This window comes from Sciurus vulgaris, assembly GCF_902686455.1.
Source record: "Sciurus vulgaris genome assembly, chromosome: 1".
In the NCBI taxonomy this organism is placed as follows: Eukaryota; Metazoa; Chordata; class Mammalia; order Rodentia; family Sciuridae; genus Sciurus; species Sciurus vulgaris.
In genome coordinates this window covers 110554223-110573866 of record NC_136461.1, presented here as the reverse complement: position 1 = coordinate 110573866, position 19644 = coordinate 110554223, and the positions used below count along the sequence as shown (strand labels likewise).

The following is a 19644-nucleotide window of genomic DNA, read 5'->3' as shown; positions in this document are numbered from 1 at the left end:
TTGTTTTGGAAGAGTATGGAGTCTGAAGGTAGGATTGACATGATTAATAATTAAGATTGCTGGGAAAAAAAATCTTTGGCTTTTGCCTGAGCCTTTCCTGTCTGCCAGTCAGTGCTGGTTCCCACAGATGAGCAAATTTCTTGCCAAGTATTGACTTTTTTCCCCCCTAGAGCTCAGAAAGGGTTACAGCTTTCATTTCCAGTATTTTATTTTGGCTATTTGAACTGGGGAATAAAGCCTGCTGAAGATTTAATGGACTCTAGCTTTGGATAATTGCTGAAATGATATTATAGAAATCTATAGATCTTCACTAGTTATCAATCTGTTCATCTTGGGGGCCTGATCCCAAGATCTCCTCAGGAAGCAGTGGATGAAGTAGGGGGACAAAGAGAGAGAAAATAATTCTTAAATACAAAAATCCTTCCTAGTTAGGCCTAGTGTTCCAGGGTCTCAGACAGTCTCACCAAGAAGCAAGAACACAGATTTGCTAAGGTGACTGATCCTGGACCTGATTTAGGGGCCAGTGTAACACGGATGTGAACTAGACACAACCAGGACTGGAGTTGGACCAGAGCTCAGCCCTTTTGACTCCTAGGTGAATCATCTTGTGGGAGCAGGCAGGGCTGGGGGCAGGAGCTATTTCTTCACTGGTGTGGCAGCATTTCCGTATTGTTATTTGTGTGAACTGGCTTTAATTCTGGTTTCAACCACAGACATGAAAAGAAACCTTCAGTGCCGGAGGCTTCAAAACCATCGGTACAGGTCTGAGTGATTTGTCTGTTTAACAACTTTGACCAATCAACGAAACAAGCAAAATACAACTTGAGATTTTGCCAAGAAATAGTAATTTGTATCTCCTTATAAATATTGGATTTTGGGTTTCTAGGGAGATGCAGGAAAACTTTGCTCCTTTCCTGTCCCCAAACAGACTAGTCCTACTAGTGAGGAAGTTTCACTTTCTATCTTCAGCCATAAAGAAAAAGATTCAGAGCCTGTGGTTGACACTGCAAGATGCAAGACAGCTGGGTTTTAGGGGTAATTATCTTAAAAATGAGCATCAGTTGTTGATCAAAACATCTTCAATTCTTGGCAAAACTATGGAATCCAGTGGCCTTTATCCTGACCACAACGACATGCTTTGAATTTTGTAGCGTTTAGATGAAGTTCCTCAATTACCTGAAGGTTTCAGAGGTTTTGGTCCCCCCCCCCCTCAGACTTTTCAGCCCTGTGAAACAGCTGACAGGGATCTAGAAATGAGCTTGGACATAGATGTGGATTCAAGTTGGAAATGGAATTGATGCACACAGGCTGGGGATGAGCAGAGAGAAGTGAGAGGTTAGAGTCATAAACAGGGGCCTGCACCTGAGGAAACAGGACTAGTGATGCCCTATACTGTCCCCTTTTCTCCTAAGGTACTGGTATGACCACTGGTGAGGGTGACTTTGCTTTTCTCTTCTCTTGATGCTGATGGGGAGTCTGTTTCTTGTTTTCTTGACTGTAACTGGTCCACTTTATGCTTTCTTTGAATATAGCCCTTGCTGCTCTGCCACTGCAACTTATTTTTAAAATGGACATTTTTTTTCTCTTTCTCTCTCTCTGCTCCTCCCTCATCTCAGGGGAAACAGGATTACCTTTCTTCCCCATCCTAGGCAGAGTTATCTGTCCTTGAGTACCCACCCACCATAGGTATGATGTAACCCAGACTTTGGGGATGGTACCAGAAGATCTCAGAAATGACTGTCTCCCAAACTCACAAGTGACTTACAACTCCAGGACATGTGGAAGGTAGCCTTTGAATCACCTCTTTAAAAGCCCCCTGATGGACAGGAGCACAGCCTGTGGGACAGGAGTTCCCTATGTTTCACCTTTGCTAGCAAAGCAATAAACCTTTTTTCTTTTTCTCAAAATTGTGTCTTCTTTATTTGGATTGGCATCAGGGACAAGGACCGAGCTTTTGGCAACATGACTACTTATACATGACACTGGTGCTGTGGCTGGTAGACTTTGCTGACACCATGTGAGATGGCCAAGTCATTGGACAGTGGGAGGCTTCCTGCCCAGTTTGTACTGCCTGTCTATGGGCACAAAGGTCAGAGATGGCTACCTCAAATTGCCATGGCATGGCTTCTAGGGTGCCTAGAGCACTTTGTTGCCTCTTCTCTACTCTGTCCTCTCCGTACCGTATATGGTCATCTATTCCTTCCAGGAGGGAAAGGACAGACAGGTTATTCTGGGTTATTATCTGATTTACAGGCAGGGAACTGTGATGAGGGAACACAGGGCTTGCCCTGAAGGCAGTTTAAAAAGTCAACTCCAGCCTTCTGCTCTAGGGCCCACTGACCTATATATCAGCCTTTTGCTGTTCTGTCCACCTTACCCCCCGCAAAAAAGAAAAGCAGTAAGCCAGGAGGCCTTGGAATCACTGGTAGGAAATTTCCCCTTAACAATATCTGGGAGTTAGAGTCCCAGTTGTTTTCACACTTTTCCTGACCACCCCTCCCTTTGACTTTTTTTTTTTTTTTTTTTTTTTTAAGTTTTATTGCTTAATAGCAAGGGAGAAACATAAGGGACTCCTGTCCCAAAGGCTGTGATTCTGCCCATCATGGGAGCAGAGGGTTTGAAAAAAGGTGTTGCAAAGACTACAATCCAGGTGTTCCTTATCTGGGGTTGTAATTCACTTGTTATTTTGGGAGATAGTCACTTAGAATTTCTGGGCTAGCCCCAAGTTTAAATTACTTCATTGCTGTGGTGGGTGTGTGCTCAAGGACAGAATTCTCTCCCTAGGATGGGGAGAAAAGGTGATCCAGGTTTTGGTGGTGGGGAGGGAGAAGAGAAAAATGTTTTGAAATAAGCAAGCCTCAGTGGCAGAGCAGTAAGGGCTGTGTTCAAAGCAGGAGGTGGACCACTGTTTTCCCACTGTCAATAATTTTTATCTTTCATTTTTATGGAAAAATGGGCAATGACATCTCCAAGCTGCTTCCAGCTGAGAGAGGGTTCTGTTCCCTTATGGCTCAGATCCTGTCCCTGCAATGGCAAGAGGACGGACAGGATAGATAGAAACCGAGGCTGTTTCCGGAGGAAGAACCCTGATTTGGCTACAGGAATCCTTTCTCTATTGGACATTCCTGCTCTACTGACTATAACCCTTAGGGTCCTGTTCAACCACCTTTTCTGTTACATACCACCATACCAGGCCAGCTCTGAGGTCTGGGTTGTTTTTAATTGTTTGAGGTCTTCTTTGTCCTGTCTTACCTCAGTTGACTCCTATTAACCTTTCACTTCTTGGAAAAAATCATTCTTTAGGAAGCTGCTCTTAATTTCTTCCCACCTTATTCCCAAAGTCCCTTTGTTATATTCTCTCTTACCACTCTAAGTCTTCCTTAGCATAATATTCCCCACCATGTAAAAATGTAGTTATGTTCTCCCTGATGGGAGAGGTGAAGTATGGATGGGTCTGTTTTGCTCCAGGCTTAAAGCTTGATAGGCTCTTTATACATCTGAATGAAAGTCTTTAAAATTTTGAATCATGTATTTGGATTTAATTTCTTTAGGTCAGGGGACAAAGATGCATTTGGTTGGAGCTAATGCAATTGAAGCATCTGTGTCTGTAGCTGAAAGCTTAGTCCTTGTTCCTAATGCCAATCCAATAATGAGGACACAATTTTGAGAAAAAGGAAAGACAGTTTATTGCTTTGCTAGCAAAGGAAAAACACAGAGGACCCCTGTTCCAGAGGCTGTGATTCCAACCGTCAGCCGGAACAGGGTGGCTTTTATACAGGTGATACAGAGGGAATAAGATTAGAGGGGAGAGATCAGGAAGGAGAAGATCAGGGAAAAGACGATTAGTGGGGAGAAGTTTAGGGAAAAGAAGATCAGGGAGAAGAAGGTTAGGGAAAAGGTTGGGGAAAAAGAAAAACCATGTAAGTGTCAAAGCAACAGGGGATATAATCAAAGCATCAAGTGAATCCCTGTTACAAGTCCAGTACCCAGTTGACTATGTGGGTCTGAAACTGAAGTGGAAAGTTATCCTTGGGGAAATAGCAAGTCCTAGACGGTGGCCTCCTAAACACACAATGTGCTCTATTGGAACGTGAAAAAACAGAATTGGAAGAACAGAAGCACAGGAACTGGAGAACAAGATTTTAACTCCAATTAAATTTTCTTTCCCAGAGATTTATCCATTTGTTTTTTTTTTTTTTTTTTTTTTTTTTTCACCACAGAAATGGCTTCTACCTTCAGCCCCCGGGAATGTCACCTGTCCAAACAAGAAGGGCAAAGCTATGGCTTCTTCCTGCGAATTGAGAAGGATACTGATGGTCACCTGGTCCGGGTAGTTGAGAAGGGTAGCCCAGCAGAGAAGGCTGGTCTTCTGGATGGAGACAGAGTTCTGAGGATCAATGGTATCTTTGTAGACAAGGAAGAGCATATACAGGTGAATGAGACATATAGGGTTTTTCTAGGATCTCTTCAGCTTCCAAATCTCTCTGCCAGTTATGATTTTTGGGGTCAGCAGGACTTGGTTCTTTCCTGGCTGCCACTGGCAAGGATTTATCATTATATTTTTTGGTGGCCAATCAAGTCCCCTAAATTCACCAACAACTGCAAGGAAATTTTTATATTTTAATACTGTGAGGTCTAACATGCATTGCAAGTTTGTTGTATGCAATTTTACATGCATAATCTTAAATCCTTATTGCAAACCCATAAGGTATATATTGCCATCCCACAGATGAGGAGGTTATGTGCAGATAACTTAGCTTGCTAATATGTTCATGCTGTGAATATATGGGAGGGTATGGCATTACTCCACTTTTGCCCAATTCCCTTTTCAAATTACAACATGTTGTCCCCATAGATTTGGGGGAACACATTACACTGTAGTGTGGCATTCATCTCTAGAAAGGACCAGTCCTTATAAAAGCTCTCTGGATTCCCAAAATGCCAGAGCCCAGCTTAATCTACATCTGGATGTTAGGAGCATTAGGGTAAAAGTGGCCAGGTCCATGCCTTCTTAACTTGGGTGGCAGGTCAGCTATCACAATCTCCAGGGCCAGACGGTGAGCTGGATGATAAGCATTTCCCTCTTGTAGTTGAGACAGGAGTATTTAAATTATTACCCTCCCCTTTTCTTCCTAGGTGGTGGATCTGGTCAGGAAGAGTGGGAATTCAGTGACTTTACTAGTTCTGGATGGAGATTCCTATGAGAAAGCCATAAAAAAACGGGTAGACTTGAAAGAGTTGGGTCAAAGCCAGAAGGAGCTGGGTTCAAATGCTAAGAAACTGGCCCCTGTGATGAATGGAGCAGTGGAGACTTGGACCCAGCCACGCCTCTGCTACCTGGTGAAGGAGGGGAACAGCTATGGCTTCTCTCTGAAAACTGTCCAAGGTGAGCTTGATGGTGAGACATGGAAAACAACCTTCCAGAAGAAAGATGCTATTTATTGTCTAATGACTTTTCTTCTTTGACTATCTTTTCAGTTGTTGTAGATGTCCTACAGCAACTTTCCTTTCTCCCCCTCCTCCTTTTGCATTTTTCTCTTGCCTGGCACAACTGTGCAATGAGGGATCAGCACATGAATAGCAGTGAGGGTTGGTTGTGACACTGGGCGATCTTGTTCCCCAGTGTTTGTCAGGTTGACTGACTCTTTGAAGCTAGGGGGTTGGTGGGCTGGTGCTGCTTTGTTATTTTCTAGTTCTTTGAGAGTGAAAGTGGAGGAGAAGCATGATAAAGGAGGTTCTTCACCATAGTTACCTTTGAGTAAGCTTTCATCACTTGGAGTGCTCAGGTGGTCATTCATTTATTCAGTAAATTCTTGAGTAACTATTGATGTATTGGACACCATAACCATTGCTGAGCACTCTGCATAAACCTTCACTCTGTGGGGACATGTAAATCATATCCTCAGATTTGGTCCAGCTTCAATTGTTCTGAGATGTGTCCATGACCTCCAGCTCACATACTTGAGAAATCCTGACCATCAGGAAGCATTAGAAATCCTATTTCCATAATTTCAGAGGTGTAGATTGACTGGTATTCAGTAGGCTAGAGTTCTGTAATGGGTTCCCTGGGATGTTGGTCGGAATCAGAGGAACTATAATAGCTCTATTCATTTGACTTTTGTGCAAATAAGGCACACGGTGAATGATTTTTTAGCTTTGTAAAGAAAATGTTTTCATGACAAATATATAGGTATATAAAGGTAACAGGAGAAATATTAAGTGTTTAAGGAAATAGGCTTTAAGTTATTCCTTGTAGATAATTCATATAGTCATATAAAGCTACCCTTTGTCTAGATTGAAATAGTAGTACCTTTTAAAATTTATTTTAAATTTTTTCTTTTCAGTTATAAATGACAGAATGTATTTTGATATATTATACATACAAGAAGTATAACGTCCCATTCTTGTGGTTGTACATGATATGGAGTTACACTGCTCATGTATTCATATGTGAACATAGGAAAGTTGTGTCCGATTCATTCCACTGTCTTTCCTATTCCCATCCCCCATCTCTTCCCTTCATTCCCCTTTGTCTAATCCAGTGAAATTCTATCTTCCTTCCCTTCATTTCCCCTTTAAAAAAAATATTTTTCTAGTTATCTGTCAATGGACCTTTATTTTATTTACATGTGGTGCTGAGAATCAAACCCAGTGCCTCACACATGCTAGCCAAGTGCTCTACCACTGAGCCCAGGCCCCAGTTCACTTCATCCTCTTTGTCTAATCAGTGAACTTCTTTTCTAACAACCCCCCACTGCTATTGTATGTTCTCATCTGCTTGACAGAGGGTACATTCGGTCTTTGGTTTTTTGGGATTGGCTTATTTCACTTAGCATGATAGTCCAGTTTTATCCATTTACCAGCAAATGCCATAATTTCATTCTTCTGTATGGATGAGTAATATTCTATTGTGTATATATACCCACATTTTCTTTATCTATTCATCTGCTGAAGGGCACCTAGATTGGTTCCATAGCTTAGTTATTGTGAACTGAGCAGCTATAAACATTGATATGGCCATGTCACTATAGCATGCTTATTTTTAAAATATATTTTTAGCTGTGGATGGGTGCAATATCTTTATTTTTATGTGGTGTTGAGGATCGAACCCAGTGCCTCACACATGCTAGGCAAGTGCTCTACCACTGAGCCCTAGTATGCTGATTTTAAGTCCTTTGGGTATAAACCAAGGAGTGGGATAACTGGGTCAAGTGGTGGTTCCATTCCAAGTTTTCTGAGGAATCTCCATACTGTTTTTCAGAGTGATTGCACCAATTTGCAGTCCCACCAGCAACGTATGAGTGTACTTTTTCCTTCATGCCCTTGCCAACATTTATTGTTACTTATATTCTTGACAATTGCCATTCTGACTGGAGTGGGATGGAATCTCAGTGTAGTTTTAATTTGTGAAATATTAGTCCTTTGAGAGAACTGACAGCATTTATTTAACTAGTACCTGACTCACACCACGGAAATGCATGTGTGCTTTTCCCTCCCTTCTGTGCCTGACCTTGTTGACTCCATTGGTATGTGATCATTGGTGATGGTACTACTTAAGAAGGAAGAAACAGAGAAGATGCTACAAATGCAGAGAGTATGACACAATGAAGAAGCATGGGAATGGTTTGACATTTTCTGGTTCAAGGGGCCAATGCCACCTGAGATTTAGTTGGGCTCAGAAATTCTATTCAAATCAACAAATACCTCCTACGTATGACTGTGTCAGTCTTTGTGCTAGGAGCTATGACTGCTTCTAGATCAGCTCTAGAGTTTGAAGTTGTACTTTCACATCATTATGAGAAAACCTTTTTACCTCTGGACTTCTAGTTTTTCTGTGCAATGGAGTTCACTTCCCACTCTGTTCCAGGTAAAAAGGGAGTGTACATGACTGATATCACACCTCAGGGTGTGGCTATGAAAGCTGGTGTCCTGGCTGAGGATCACCTGATTGAAGTAAATGGAGAGAATGTGGAGAACGCCAGCCATGAGGAAGTGGTGGAAAAGGTATACCCCAACGGGGTATTTTCTTTTTACCCTTTTGCTCTACTCTTTCATTGGAAGTGATGGCAGGCAGGTGGCAGGGCCTGGGGTAGGTTTATGATGGAGAAATACAGTTGAGTTGCCCCTTTTGTATTAAGGGTGAATAGATTCAGCAAAATAAGCAGTGTTAATATAGGGTTTTGGAATAAAGTCTTTGCTAGTTTCGCACCTAGAGGTCTAAAGAACCATGCATCTTTTGGATCTTATTTGCACAGTACTCCACACACAGTTCCACCTCCTGTGGTTTGTTACCTGTAGTCCACCTTAGCCTGAAAATATTAAATAGAAAATTACAGAAACGTAATTCATAAGTTTTATATAACTTTTGTTACTTATTAATCACTGTGCTTAATTTATAAATCAAACTTTATGGTAAGTAAGTGTGTACAGGAAAAATGTAGTACATATAAGGTTTAGGACCATCTGCTATTTCTAGATGGTTATTATGTGACTAATGGGCAGGTGGTGGGGATACTGTCTACAATGTGGATATGTTGGACAAAGGGATGATTTATATCCTGTGCAGGATGCAGTGGGATGGCATTATACTACTTAGAAGAGTGTACAATCTAAAACTTAAGAAATATTCCTGAAATTCTCCATTTAATGTTTTTGGACTGTAGATGACTCTGGGAACAAACCACAGATAAATGAAGCTATGGATAAGGGGGAAAACTGTATAGAGTAAAATGTTCACAACACATGAAAAACAGAGGAAGGTCACCTGGAATCTTGAAAATTGACTAACTTTCTCTTCTGTTGGTAGAATGATCTTTCAAAGTGGACTCTTTCTTTTCTAAACTCCTTTTCTGGCCTTCACCTATATGCCTTTCTGGCTTTCTGAATTCTAGCTCTTCCTTTGAGTTCAGTTAGCATATGTGTTGGTGATTGTAATATTTAACTAAGAGAAAAACAATTATAGAAGTAGAGAGAAATACCAATTAGGTTGTAGAAAATAGCATAACAGCTCAAACTCAGGCTGTGAATTCAATATTCTCTGTGGAATACAGAGTCTATGTGCCTCTCAAAAGAAAATTTCTTTCTCCAGCATTATTCCTGGAGGTCAATGCTGTTCTTCATCTGTGTGTGTTGTTGCAGGTGAAGAAGTCAGGAAGCCGTGTCATGTTCCTGCTTGTGGACAAAGAAACTGACAAGCGTCATAATGAACAGAAGATACAATTCAAGAGGGAATCAACCAGTTTGAAACTCCTGCCTCATCGGCCCCGAGTTGTGGAGATGAAGAAGGGAAGCAATGGCTATGGATTCTATCTGAAGGCAGGCCCAGAACAGAAAGGTGAGTAACTGGAAGAGCAGAAAACCCAGCAGTGTAGTCTACCAATTCTTCCCAATCCAACTCTAGGGTTCCAGTAGGCCCCCAACTGTCCACCAGATACATGAGGGGAACAGCAAAAAACTAGGAAGCATAGCTAGGCCGGTTTCTATGTCATATGGGAGGCCTGATGTTGGGCTCCCAATGTCTCCATAGCAGAAACTGGCAGAATTTGGGATTTGGGCAGTAATATACTGGTAAATTAGCTCTCTGAAAAAAAATCTTAATTTTTAGCATTTGTTGAATTTTTTTTTTTTTTTTTTTTTTTTTTTTGTGTGTGTGTGTGTGTGTGTGGTATAAGTACCTCACTGTCTGATTTCAAGCTATCAATATGATGTCCCTGAAAACAAAGTTGGGCGGTATTTACAGAATTGGTTCTCATGAGCCAGTGTCAGCAGCTTAACACACTGTTAGGCTGGAGGCAGAGGTGTGGGTCAGGATTGGGAACTCAAAACAGAGCCAAGATTCTTTCTGCTCAAAAAAACTAAGGTCCTTTCAGGGAAGGTGATTATATAAAAGAATGTTATTCACCCAGAAGTTGTATCTTCTTTTCACTGTATGTTTATATTAATTCATCAACTATTATGTAGTTAGTTAGTTGTGGTTCAGTTCATTCTTTTGCACTGCTGAGTGACTTGATGAGACACATATCAAAATGGATCTGAAAACAGATCTGTATTGGAGAAGGGAAGGATTGGGGAAGACAGAAGAGCTGGTAAGGTGCTGTAGTAGTTTAGGTAGAATTCTAAGCAAGGGCCATTATAAACTGCATTCATGGTAGAGGAAAGAGAACAAATGAATGATGTATAAAATATTAGGGTACCATCAAAGGATTTATCAGTTGGCTAGATGTGGGGAGTGGAAGCTGAGGAAGACTCAGTTGCCATGTGTTGGTGGTGAGTAGGGGGATGTTGCTCCACTCACAGGTGACCCAGGAGGGGTTTTAGGATGGGGAATGGGCAGAGATGATTTTTGACTTGACTATATTATATTAAGAATCTATGACATAGCTTATTGGAAATACTCAGCAGCTATCTGGAAAAGTGAAACTGGAACTTGTTAAAAATAGTGTGAGGGACAAAAAAAGTGAGATCTGCAGGAATCTGGTGAAGATAGCTGAAGTCAGAAAAAAGAGACATCCTTGAGGCATGTACACACAAATACATTCTTAACTGAACATGCCTGATTGCTCTTAAAGTTCCAGAATGGGTTTTCCCAAAGTTCTGAATTTAAAAAAAACTTCTTCCCTTTCTCTTTTTATGGCTTAACTTCTATATGATTTATGGATACAAGTATGACCACTGATTTCCTGGGAAATTGCTGACCCTTCATGTTTAGTCTGCTATTATGTCAAGACTGAATGTCAACCCTGTTAGTAACATGATTTTTAATCCTTAAGATTCTTTCATTGTTAATGGCTGGGTTTGTCTTAGCAGGAAATGAGCCTAGACAGGGTGCTTACAGGCCTCCCTGGATGCAGTGGGAGGGACAGTAGTTGTACCCAGCATACCTTTTATTTTGTCAGGGTCTCTCTTTTTTATAATTTCTTTTTTATTTCATCAGGGTTCTGGACTTCCAGTTTTTGCTTGGGGGCTTTTCTGATAACTTTATCTTTTTGTGTGGGGAGGGTAGGTCAGATCATCAAGGACATAGATTCTGGAAGTCCAGCAGAGGCAGCTGGCTTGAAGAACAATGACCTGGTAGTTGCTGTCAATGGCGAGTCTGTGGAAACCCTTGATCATGACAGTGTGGTGGAAATGATTAAAAAGGGTGGAGATCAAACTTCACTGTTGGTGGTGGACAAAGAGACAGATAACATGTATAGACTGGTAAGTAACACAAGGTCATATATTCATGAATTAAAGTTGTGTCCATTCACTCATGCTCTCAAACATTGGGCTGAGTTATCTATGTCTTCAAACTGGAAGGAGAAAACAATCATCACTAAGGTTAAATTGTACTGATATGAAAATGCTTAGGGATTACTAAATGGGTTTCAAGTCTTTGGACTTAAGATTTTGAAAGAATTTGTGAATAAACTACACAACTATGTAGAGACATGTTTAAGCAGCTCTAAGATGGCGGCTGGCATTGGGCCAAGAGGTGGTGCATAATTAGTGTTAACATGGCGTGATCTCTCATGACCTTTTGCCTGATTGGTTGATGTCTCTTCAGCCCTAGTGGTGGACACATGTTCCCCATTCTTTCTCGATTGGTACCGTGGTGCGTGCTCCAATTGTGCTACTTAATCCTAAGCTGATTGGCTGCTTTAGTGTATATAGGACATTCTCTTCACCTCCGAGGAAAACACACCTCTAGACTGCAGAATGAAGGACACAGTACGCGGGATGCACCACTAAGAAGCACCTCTGATAGAAAGTACCTCTGATAGCACGCACCTCTAGCACACACCTTTAGGGTGCAGGATGCAGGACACACCTCTAAGAAGAAGCAGCAGAACTCTAAGAAATAGCCCTCTGAAAGCGTAGTACCTCTAAAAGCAAGCAAGCCTCTCTTCCTCTATAAACTAGCGAACAAGAAAGAAAGCAGCCCAGAAAAAGATAACAGAAGTAGTTCATTCCCAGTCCACCTCCGATTCCTTCCCACAGGATTGTTGCTGCGGGCAGCAACACAGCTACTCTTGCTGATCTGAGATAATCTATGAAGAACAAACTTGGAGATAGACAGATGTAGACCTAACTTCCCCAAATAGAGACTAATTGGATTTTTAAGTTCCATCAATCTTATGTAAAAGCCCAGAAAAAGCATATTAAGCAGATTGAAACAGATGTAGGAGGACCAAGTTGTATCAAATTAATCTTACTTCAACAACCGTCATTCTAACAGTTACTGTTTGCATGTTTTAAGGTTTTATAACATTTATTTTATAACAGGAATTAAGGTCTAGGCTAATTTAACAGACATCTGGGGGCTTAAGTACTATCTGCCTTGCTAGGGGTTGGTCATAAAGATGAAGAAGAAAAATGTTTCTTGTTCTTATGTGAGAGAACAGAAGCATCTAAGGACACATACATGGTACAGATGGAGGAATATAATGGATGGTGAACTTAGTTCCTTTTTATATATTAGAAAACTGAAGCTTAGAGAGACTAAGTGGTTTGCTAAAGTTACCCAGCTACGACTGAAGCCAGTGTTTGAATCCAAGTTCTTGGACTCTTAATTCATTATATCATACTCCTTGACACACTGATTAAATATTTCAAGATGTTTCTGTAAACAAGATCAAATAATAGACTGAATGACAGAAATGTTAATGGTTTTTTTTAATTAGTTGAACAACCATACTAAAAGAATAATTGATACTGGAACAATGTCAGCGTAAACAGAAGTTTCGAATGGCATGCTACTTGTTCCTATCCTAATTAATTAAATTTGGAAGGAAACACAGAAAACACCGAAGGGACTTAAAGCAGTGATGGATAATTAACGAGCAGGAAGGCATAATTAATATTCCAACTTAAAAGTATATTGTATGAATATGAAATGATGAGATCTGCTTTAGTGACACTCTAAAAAGCTGCCCCCACCCTCAAAAAGAAGGTTACATTAATTGAAGGGCTAGGATGAGCTCAGTGGTAGAGTGCTTGTCTAGCATGCATGAGGTCCTGTCAATCCCTAGCAGTGCAAAAACACCCCCCCCCCCTCTGAATTTGATACTTGACTTCTGGAGATAATTATCTTATTATACTGACTTGATCAGACTACCCTTGGAACTATTAGTACTGTGGATAAGTTATCTTCTTCATGCCTTAGTTTTGTTGGTTATAAGATGGGGGTAGTTACTGTGAAGGGCAGTTAGAAGATTATATGAGTTAATATTTAGATTAAATCAATATTATGTATAGTTCTGAGAAGAACCCCATCTTAAGAGGGCCAGATACTAATCAGGGAAGAGGTTTTGGAAGCTGCCATCTTGTAACTATTAAAAGCCGAAGTCAGCAGGCAACTGCTCTAAGGATTCTGCCATCTGCTCCTTTCTAACTCTTCATAATCTTACAGAATGATTATATAATGACATAAATATTACTTTTTTCTTTTTTTGGTTAATATAAGAGAGAACTCTGCTCTAAAAAGATGCTTGCCCAGCTCCCCAAAATAAGTTCATAGGTTGGGGTGGGTGGTGGATCTTTGAGATCTATTGGTGAATATATGAAATACCTATATCAGTTCCTGATACATATAATACCTATATATATGAATATAGGAAATACCTATATCAGTTCCTGATAACCATACTCAAATGAAGAATGAATAAAAATTAAGTGTTTAAAGTTACTGTAATCTGCCCAAAGATGAACTGCTATTGTGACAGCTGATTTGCTTGTTCAGGTAGTGCTCTTAGAAGTATTTTGGTATATAATGAGTCACTTTGATAATTTTCCATGTTTTAAAGAGTCTCTAGTGTGGAACATTTGCAAATGTATCACTGAAAGGTCTATGGTTAGCTGAATTGGGTAACTAGGAGGTTCTGTGCTGGTACCACTCTCAGAGAAGGAGATGAGGTTTTGTGGTTAGTAAGACAGATGAAAAAAACCAGAGAACCAAAAAGCTAATTTTAGCTAGGAGGCTATAGTATTTTGGGGCGGAGCACATACTGCACTTGCCTTTAGTTGGCTGACTTCCTATCCATTGCCTAACGAACGTCCTGGACACTTGCAGACAGCACTATAATGGCTGATCCAGGTTCATACCATACTCACATAAGCCTTCCTAACATTCTCACCTAAAATACCCAGCCAACTAAGTTCTTAATTCTATTTAAAATATAAGTCATGTTTCCTTTCCTATGCTTCTGTAGTCACTGCTTTCTTCACATGTATGTTCTGGTAGTTGAGATGTATTACAAGTATTTAAAGATGGTAGGGAATGCTGAGTGCAGTGGTGCATGCGTATAATCCCAGTGGTTCAGGAGACTGAGGCAGGAGGATCTCAGGTTCAAAGCCACCCTCAGCAAATCAGTGAGGCCCTAAGCAACTCAGAGACCCTGACTCTAAATAAAATTTAAAAAGGGAGGGGGGGGGGAGGGCTGGGGATGTGGCTCAGTGGTTAAGTGCCCATAGGTACCAAAAAAAACAAAAAACAAAAAACAAAAAACAAAAAACAAAAACCTAGTAGGGAGTGTGGCATAACAGAAATGCTAGCTAACAGTTACAACCATAAACAGTAAAATACAACAGAACACAGCACCAGAGGAGGGCGGTATATCACAAAGGGTTGAGATTAACTTTTGTTCATTATGTGACTACCTTCCCCCAGTTATTACTGTGTGTACTGGCTGGCCTTTTCTGATGTCTGAATCTTTAGTAGTAATAAAAATAGTATCTTGTGTTTTACTTTAACACGTTTGAGGAGCTCTAAAGACCATCTTACTGAAGGGGCAGGGTCAGAAAAACCTAACTGCATGAGATACTTAGCCAGTCCCCAAAAGGAAATAAGAGTATGAGTTCAGTGACGGGCTCAGCATTATGGTGTCAGAAAAAACTTAGTAATTCTTTTTCTTTTTTATGGTGCTGGACAGCAAATCCAGGGTGCTGTGCATGCTCAGGCATGTGTCCTACCACTAAACTATGTCCCAGATACTGGCAATTGTTAGATAGACTTTTGAATCCTTGTACAGAATTCTGTATTGCTTTTATTTTATACACATCTGCTTATGTTTATACATTTTTATTCCACAACCAAGCTCAATCATCTATACTTTTCCTGGATGGGGTACTAGAAGAATTTTATAGCCTATAATCAGATCCAGAAGAGGAGTGGTACATGTATGGTATCTTATAAAAGAAACAAGCTTATTTACTAAAGTATAACTATTAATACTTAACTATTTTTTCCTCTTTATTTTCAAAAGGCTCATTTTTCTCCTTTTTTCTACTATCAAAGTCAAGAAATGCCTAATGGTTCTGTCAAAGAGGTTCCAGCTTCTATTCCCGCTCCTCTGGAGGTCTCAAGCCCGGATACTACAGAGGAAGTAGCAGATCATAGGCCTAAACTCTGTAGGCTGATTAAAGATGAAAATGGCTATGGTTTTCACTTAAATGCAATTCGGGGTCTGCCAGGCTCATTCATCAAAGAGGTATGGTAATCTGGTTCCAGCAGTCCAGTGTGCTTTTAGAAGAGTCTTAGCTTCTCCCACCCATTGATGGCTTAATTAAAAGGTTACACACCCTAGGTGCAGTGGCTCATGCCTGTAATCCCAGCAGCTCGGGAGGCTGAGGCAGGAGGATTACAGGTTCGAGGCCAGCCTCAGCAACTTAGCCAGGCCCTAAGCAACTTGGTGAGACTGTCTCAAAATATAAAATAAAAAAAGCTAGAGATGTGGTTAAGTGATCCTGGGTCTAATACCTGGTCTCCTGCTTCCCGCCCCACAAAAAGTCTTCAGTGTACCTTACCTTTAAGTTATATCATGTCACTTTTTTTTTTTTTTTTTTTTTTTTTTTTGCTTCCAGAGTATCTGTTGCACCTAATTATCTCTCTACACACTTTCAAATCAAACAGTGAACTGACATGAATAGTTGACACTGTCAACCCTAACTGGGAGTGACACCTGTTTGCTCCTATGCATTTGGCATAATGCCCTTCCCTTAATAGGACTGACAGTGAGATTATCACCCATGTAGCTCTCAGGCTGGGAGTGAAGGAGGAGGACCTATGGGATCTAATGCCTTCAGCTCAGAAAACTGGTTTTCAACCAGTTGGTTAACACTACTCATTTGAGTATGTAAGTCAGAGCTTCCAGAAGTAGAAAAGCATTAAAGAATCTTTAACTTCTGTACCTCAAAGGGAAATAATATGCTTCAGGATAAATTCTCAAACTTCTCCTCTGGAAAAAAAGCTGATCTAACACACTCTTACCCATGTTTAGAATTGATAACTCGGAACCTCTGCTCACAGGTACAGAAGGGCGGCCCTGCTGATGTGGCGGGGCTGGAGGACGAGGACATCATTATTGAAGTGAATGGGGTGAACGTGTTGGATGAACCCTATGAGAAGGTTGTAGATAGAATCCAGAGCAGTGGGAAGGATGTCATACTCTTGGTCTGTGGAAAGAAGGCCTATGATTACTTCCAAGCAAAGAAAATTTCTATTGTTTCCTCGATGGCTGATCCACTGGCTGCCTGCCTTGATTCCAAAGAAACACTGGCAGAGTCAGAGCATGACTCACACGTGGCCAAAGAACGAGTGAGTGGTGACACATTTTATTTATGTGATCTGTCTTACAGTCCCTAATAAGTACACAGCTCATGTCTGTTTATATTATTTTCTAATGTTTTAGAAAATCTGGTAAAGATAACAAATAAATTATAGAAGGCAGTATAAGAAAAAAATTCCTTATTTTCATAGCATGCTGCAGTTAGCTATTATGTAGAGCTGATAAGTCAAGAAATAAGTTTATCAAAATTATTATGGAGGGCTGGGATTATGGCTCAGTGGTACAGTAATTGCCTAGTATGTGTGAGGTGCTGGGTTCAATTCTCAGCACTGCATACAAATTAATAAAATAAAGGTCCATCAACAACTAAAAATATGTAAGAAAATTTAAATTATAATGGAGACCACCAGAAGAACCTGAATCAGCCTATGTACTACAAATTCTGGTTCTGTCACTTACTGGTCTTGGGAAAATGGTTTTATTTGTTTGGTCCCTCAGTTTCTCTATGTATTAAAAAGGGATAATTTCTAGAATTGTTATCAGAATTATACTGAGGCTATTAAAATGCTTTAAACAGTATCTGGCTCACAGTAAACATAAAAATGATGTTAGGGGCAGTTTTTAAAAAATAATCGGCAGGTGTCTATAACTTTATTACTAGAAAAGATTAAGCATCATTCTGTATACACTCAGATTAGGTAAATCTGAGGTCTAAAAGTGAATTGATTATCTATGTTCATCAAAGAAATTTATGGCAGAGCCGGGGCTGTGGCTCAGTGGTGGAGCGCTTGTCTCACATGCATGAGGCACCAGGTTTGCTCCTCAGCACCACATAAAAATAAATAAAATAAAGGTATTGTGTCCATCTACAACTAAAAATATTAAAAAAAGAAGTTTATGGCAAAGTTAGGACTCTAAAAATTGAATTTTTAAATTTAAAAATCAAATGGTTTGATCCCATCCTGCGTGCCTCTTCTCTAGAGTAGCAGTCTATTTTCTGTCCACCTTCTCTCCCACCTAACTGCATGCTACCACCCCATGGAAGATTTGATGGATATAGAATGAGTCCCCTAAGGTCCCAGAACTATCTTTTTCAGTTGTGAGTTAAAGGCTGACAAAGATTATCACTTTAAAGTGGATTATGATGAAAATGAGCACCAGTTATCGTTAAGAACGTTCAGTTTAGGGGCTGGTGCAAAAGATGAATCGCATGTTGTTGAAGAAGAGGCAATGAATTATGAAGCCAGTCCGCTTAAAGTAACACTGGCAACATTGCAAATGTCTGTACAGCCAATGGTTTCCCCTTGAGGGCTTCGAAATCACACCACTTACGGTCTTAAAGTTGAAGTGCGATTCAGGGCCTGTGCATGTGAGTGGGCAGCACTTAACCGTTGAGGAAGATGAAGAATCAGAAGATGAAGGGAAGGAGGATGTAAAACTTTTAAGTGTACCTGGAAAGTGATCTGCCCCTGGAGGTGGTAGCAAGATTCCCCAGAAAAAAGTAAAACCTGCTGCCGAAGACAATGATAATGATTTTGATGAGGAAACTGAAAACCTCCAGTGAAGAAATCTATGCAAGATACTCCAGCCCAAAATGCACAAAAATCAAACCAGAATGGAAAAGACTCAAAACCATCAACACCAAGATCAAAAGGTCAATAATCCTTCAAAAAACAGGAAAAACCTCTTAAAACACCAAAAGGGCCTAGTTCTGTAAAAGACATTAAAGCAAAAATGCAAGCGAGTATAAAAAGGTGGAAGTCGCATTCATCAATTATGTGAAGAACTGCTTCTGGATGACTGAACAGGAGGCTAGTCAAGAACTCCAACAGTGGAGGAAGTCTCTAAGAAAATAGTTTTAAGTTTGTTAAAAATCTGTCTTGTTTCATTTCTGTAACAGTTGATTTTTGGTTGTCCTTTTTACAATGCAAAGTGAGAACTTTCCCTACTGTTTAATAAAGGTTGTCCAAGTTTCACTGCCAAAAATGTATTGTCCAAAATGTGTTTAGTTTTTAAAGCTGGAACTCCACCCTTTGCCTTCTTAAAAATTTCTTTTTTTTAGTTTGTAGATGGACACAATATCTTAATCTTTATGTGGTGCTGAGGTTCGAACCCAGTGCCTTACACATGCTAGGCAAGTGCTCCACCACTGAGCCACAACCCCAGTTCTGTTCTGCTTGGTTTTTAAGTATGTATGATATGACATGGTGGTAGTGGTGGGGAGACAAAAATATACATATGAGTATACATATGAAATATTCAGTATTTTAATAAAGTAAAAAGTTGAATTTAATATTTTTCTATTCTACTGATTGGTGATATAACAATTCAATGAACACTCAAAATAAACACTGACCTTATATTCCAGAAAGTTTAACAAGAAGTATTCTAGTTGTCTTAACAATTCCTCTATAGGTGGTCAATTATAGTTCTATGCTAGTGTTATAGAAAAGAAATATATATGACATTAAGAAATCTGTTAATGTGTCAAATAGCAAGTTAGAAACAAAGCCAAGTGTAGAATTCAGATCACCTGTCTTCTAGAAGTGACTCTACTCCCTAAGTTCTACAACTCTGTGAAAGGGATGGTCTTTTCTAATCTACCACTTTGTAAATCCTTTGTTTTCTTTTGCACAGGCCAACAGTACAGGCTCACATTCTTCTTCCAATTCTGAAGATACAGAGATGTGACGCAAGAAATAATTATTTTGGCTAATAGGATTACTACTAAGTATCCAGAAACTGCTTTCTCAAAGAACGAGCTGATATCCATTTACTGTCTCTCTTAGAGAACAACTCCTCTGGAAACCATTCAACATGTGTGATTGTCTTGTTGTCATTTGTCTTAGGGGCTGCTATTGAAGATGGCTTATTTATGGTTAACTTAGGAAGATCCAGGCAGTAGTCAGATCATTTTTGTGATCTCTTCCAAGCTTCAAGTTAACTCCATTTCTCTAATGATGATTCTTACTTCTATAGGCTCCTTGAACGCCAAAAATACCTAATCTATATATGTTAGAGTTGCTAATTAAAACATTCAGCAGATCTGATTAAAATTATGTTTTTATAGCAATGTTGTGGTTGCTGGAATAAATACTAT

At 40.0% G+C, this 19644-nt stretch overlaps 1 protein-coding gene and 1 pseudogene across 3 annotated transcripts in view; both read left to right on the top strand.

Annotated features, from left to right (window-relative positions):
* PDZK1 (PDZ domain containing 1) overlaps window positions 1-19526 on the top strand; it is a 33879-nt gene extending 14353 nt beyond the window's left edge. For both annotated transcript variants that reach the window (XM_079140367.1, XM_079140368.1), the window contains exons 2-9: window positions 4221-4432; window positions 5137-5386; window positions 7868-8004; window positions 9139-9334; window positions 11003-11199; window positions 15243-15467; window positions 16286-16573; window positions 19182-19526. In XM_079140367.1, the coding sequence (XP_078996493.1) occupies window positions 4223-4432; window positions 5137-5386; window positions 7868-8004; window positions 9139-9334; window positions 11003-11199; window positions 15243-15467; window positions 16286-16573; window positions 19182-19235 (1557 nt within the window). In that variant the 5' untranslated portion in view covers window positions 4221-4222 and the 3' untranslated portion in view covers window positions 19236-19526. The remainder of the gene's footprint in view (window positions 1-4220; window positions 4433-5136; window positions 5387-7867; window positions 8005-9138; window positions 9335-11002; window positions 11200-15242; window positions 15468-16285; window positions 16574-19181) is intronic.
* LOC306661462 (nucleophosmin-like) lies at window positions 16947-18598 on the top strand (annotated as a pseudogene). Its single transcript has one exon. The product of its transcript is annotated as a nucleophosmin-like (transcript).
* Window positions 19527-19644: the final 118 nt, after the last annotated feature.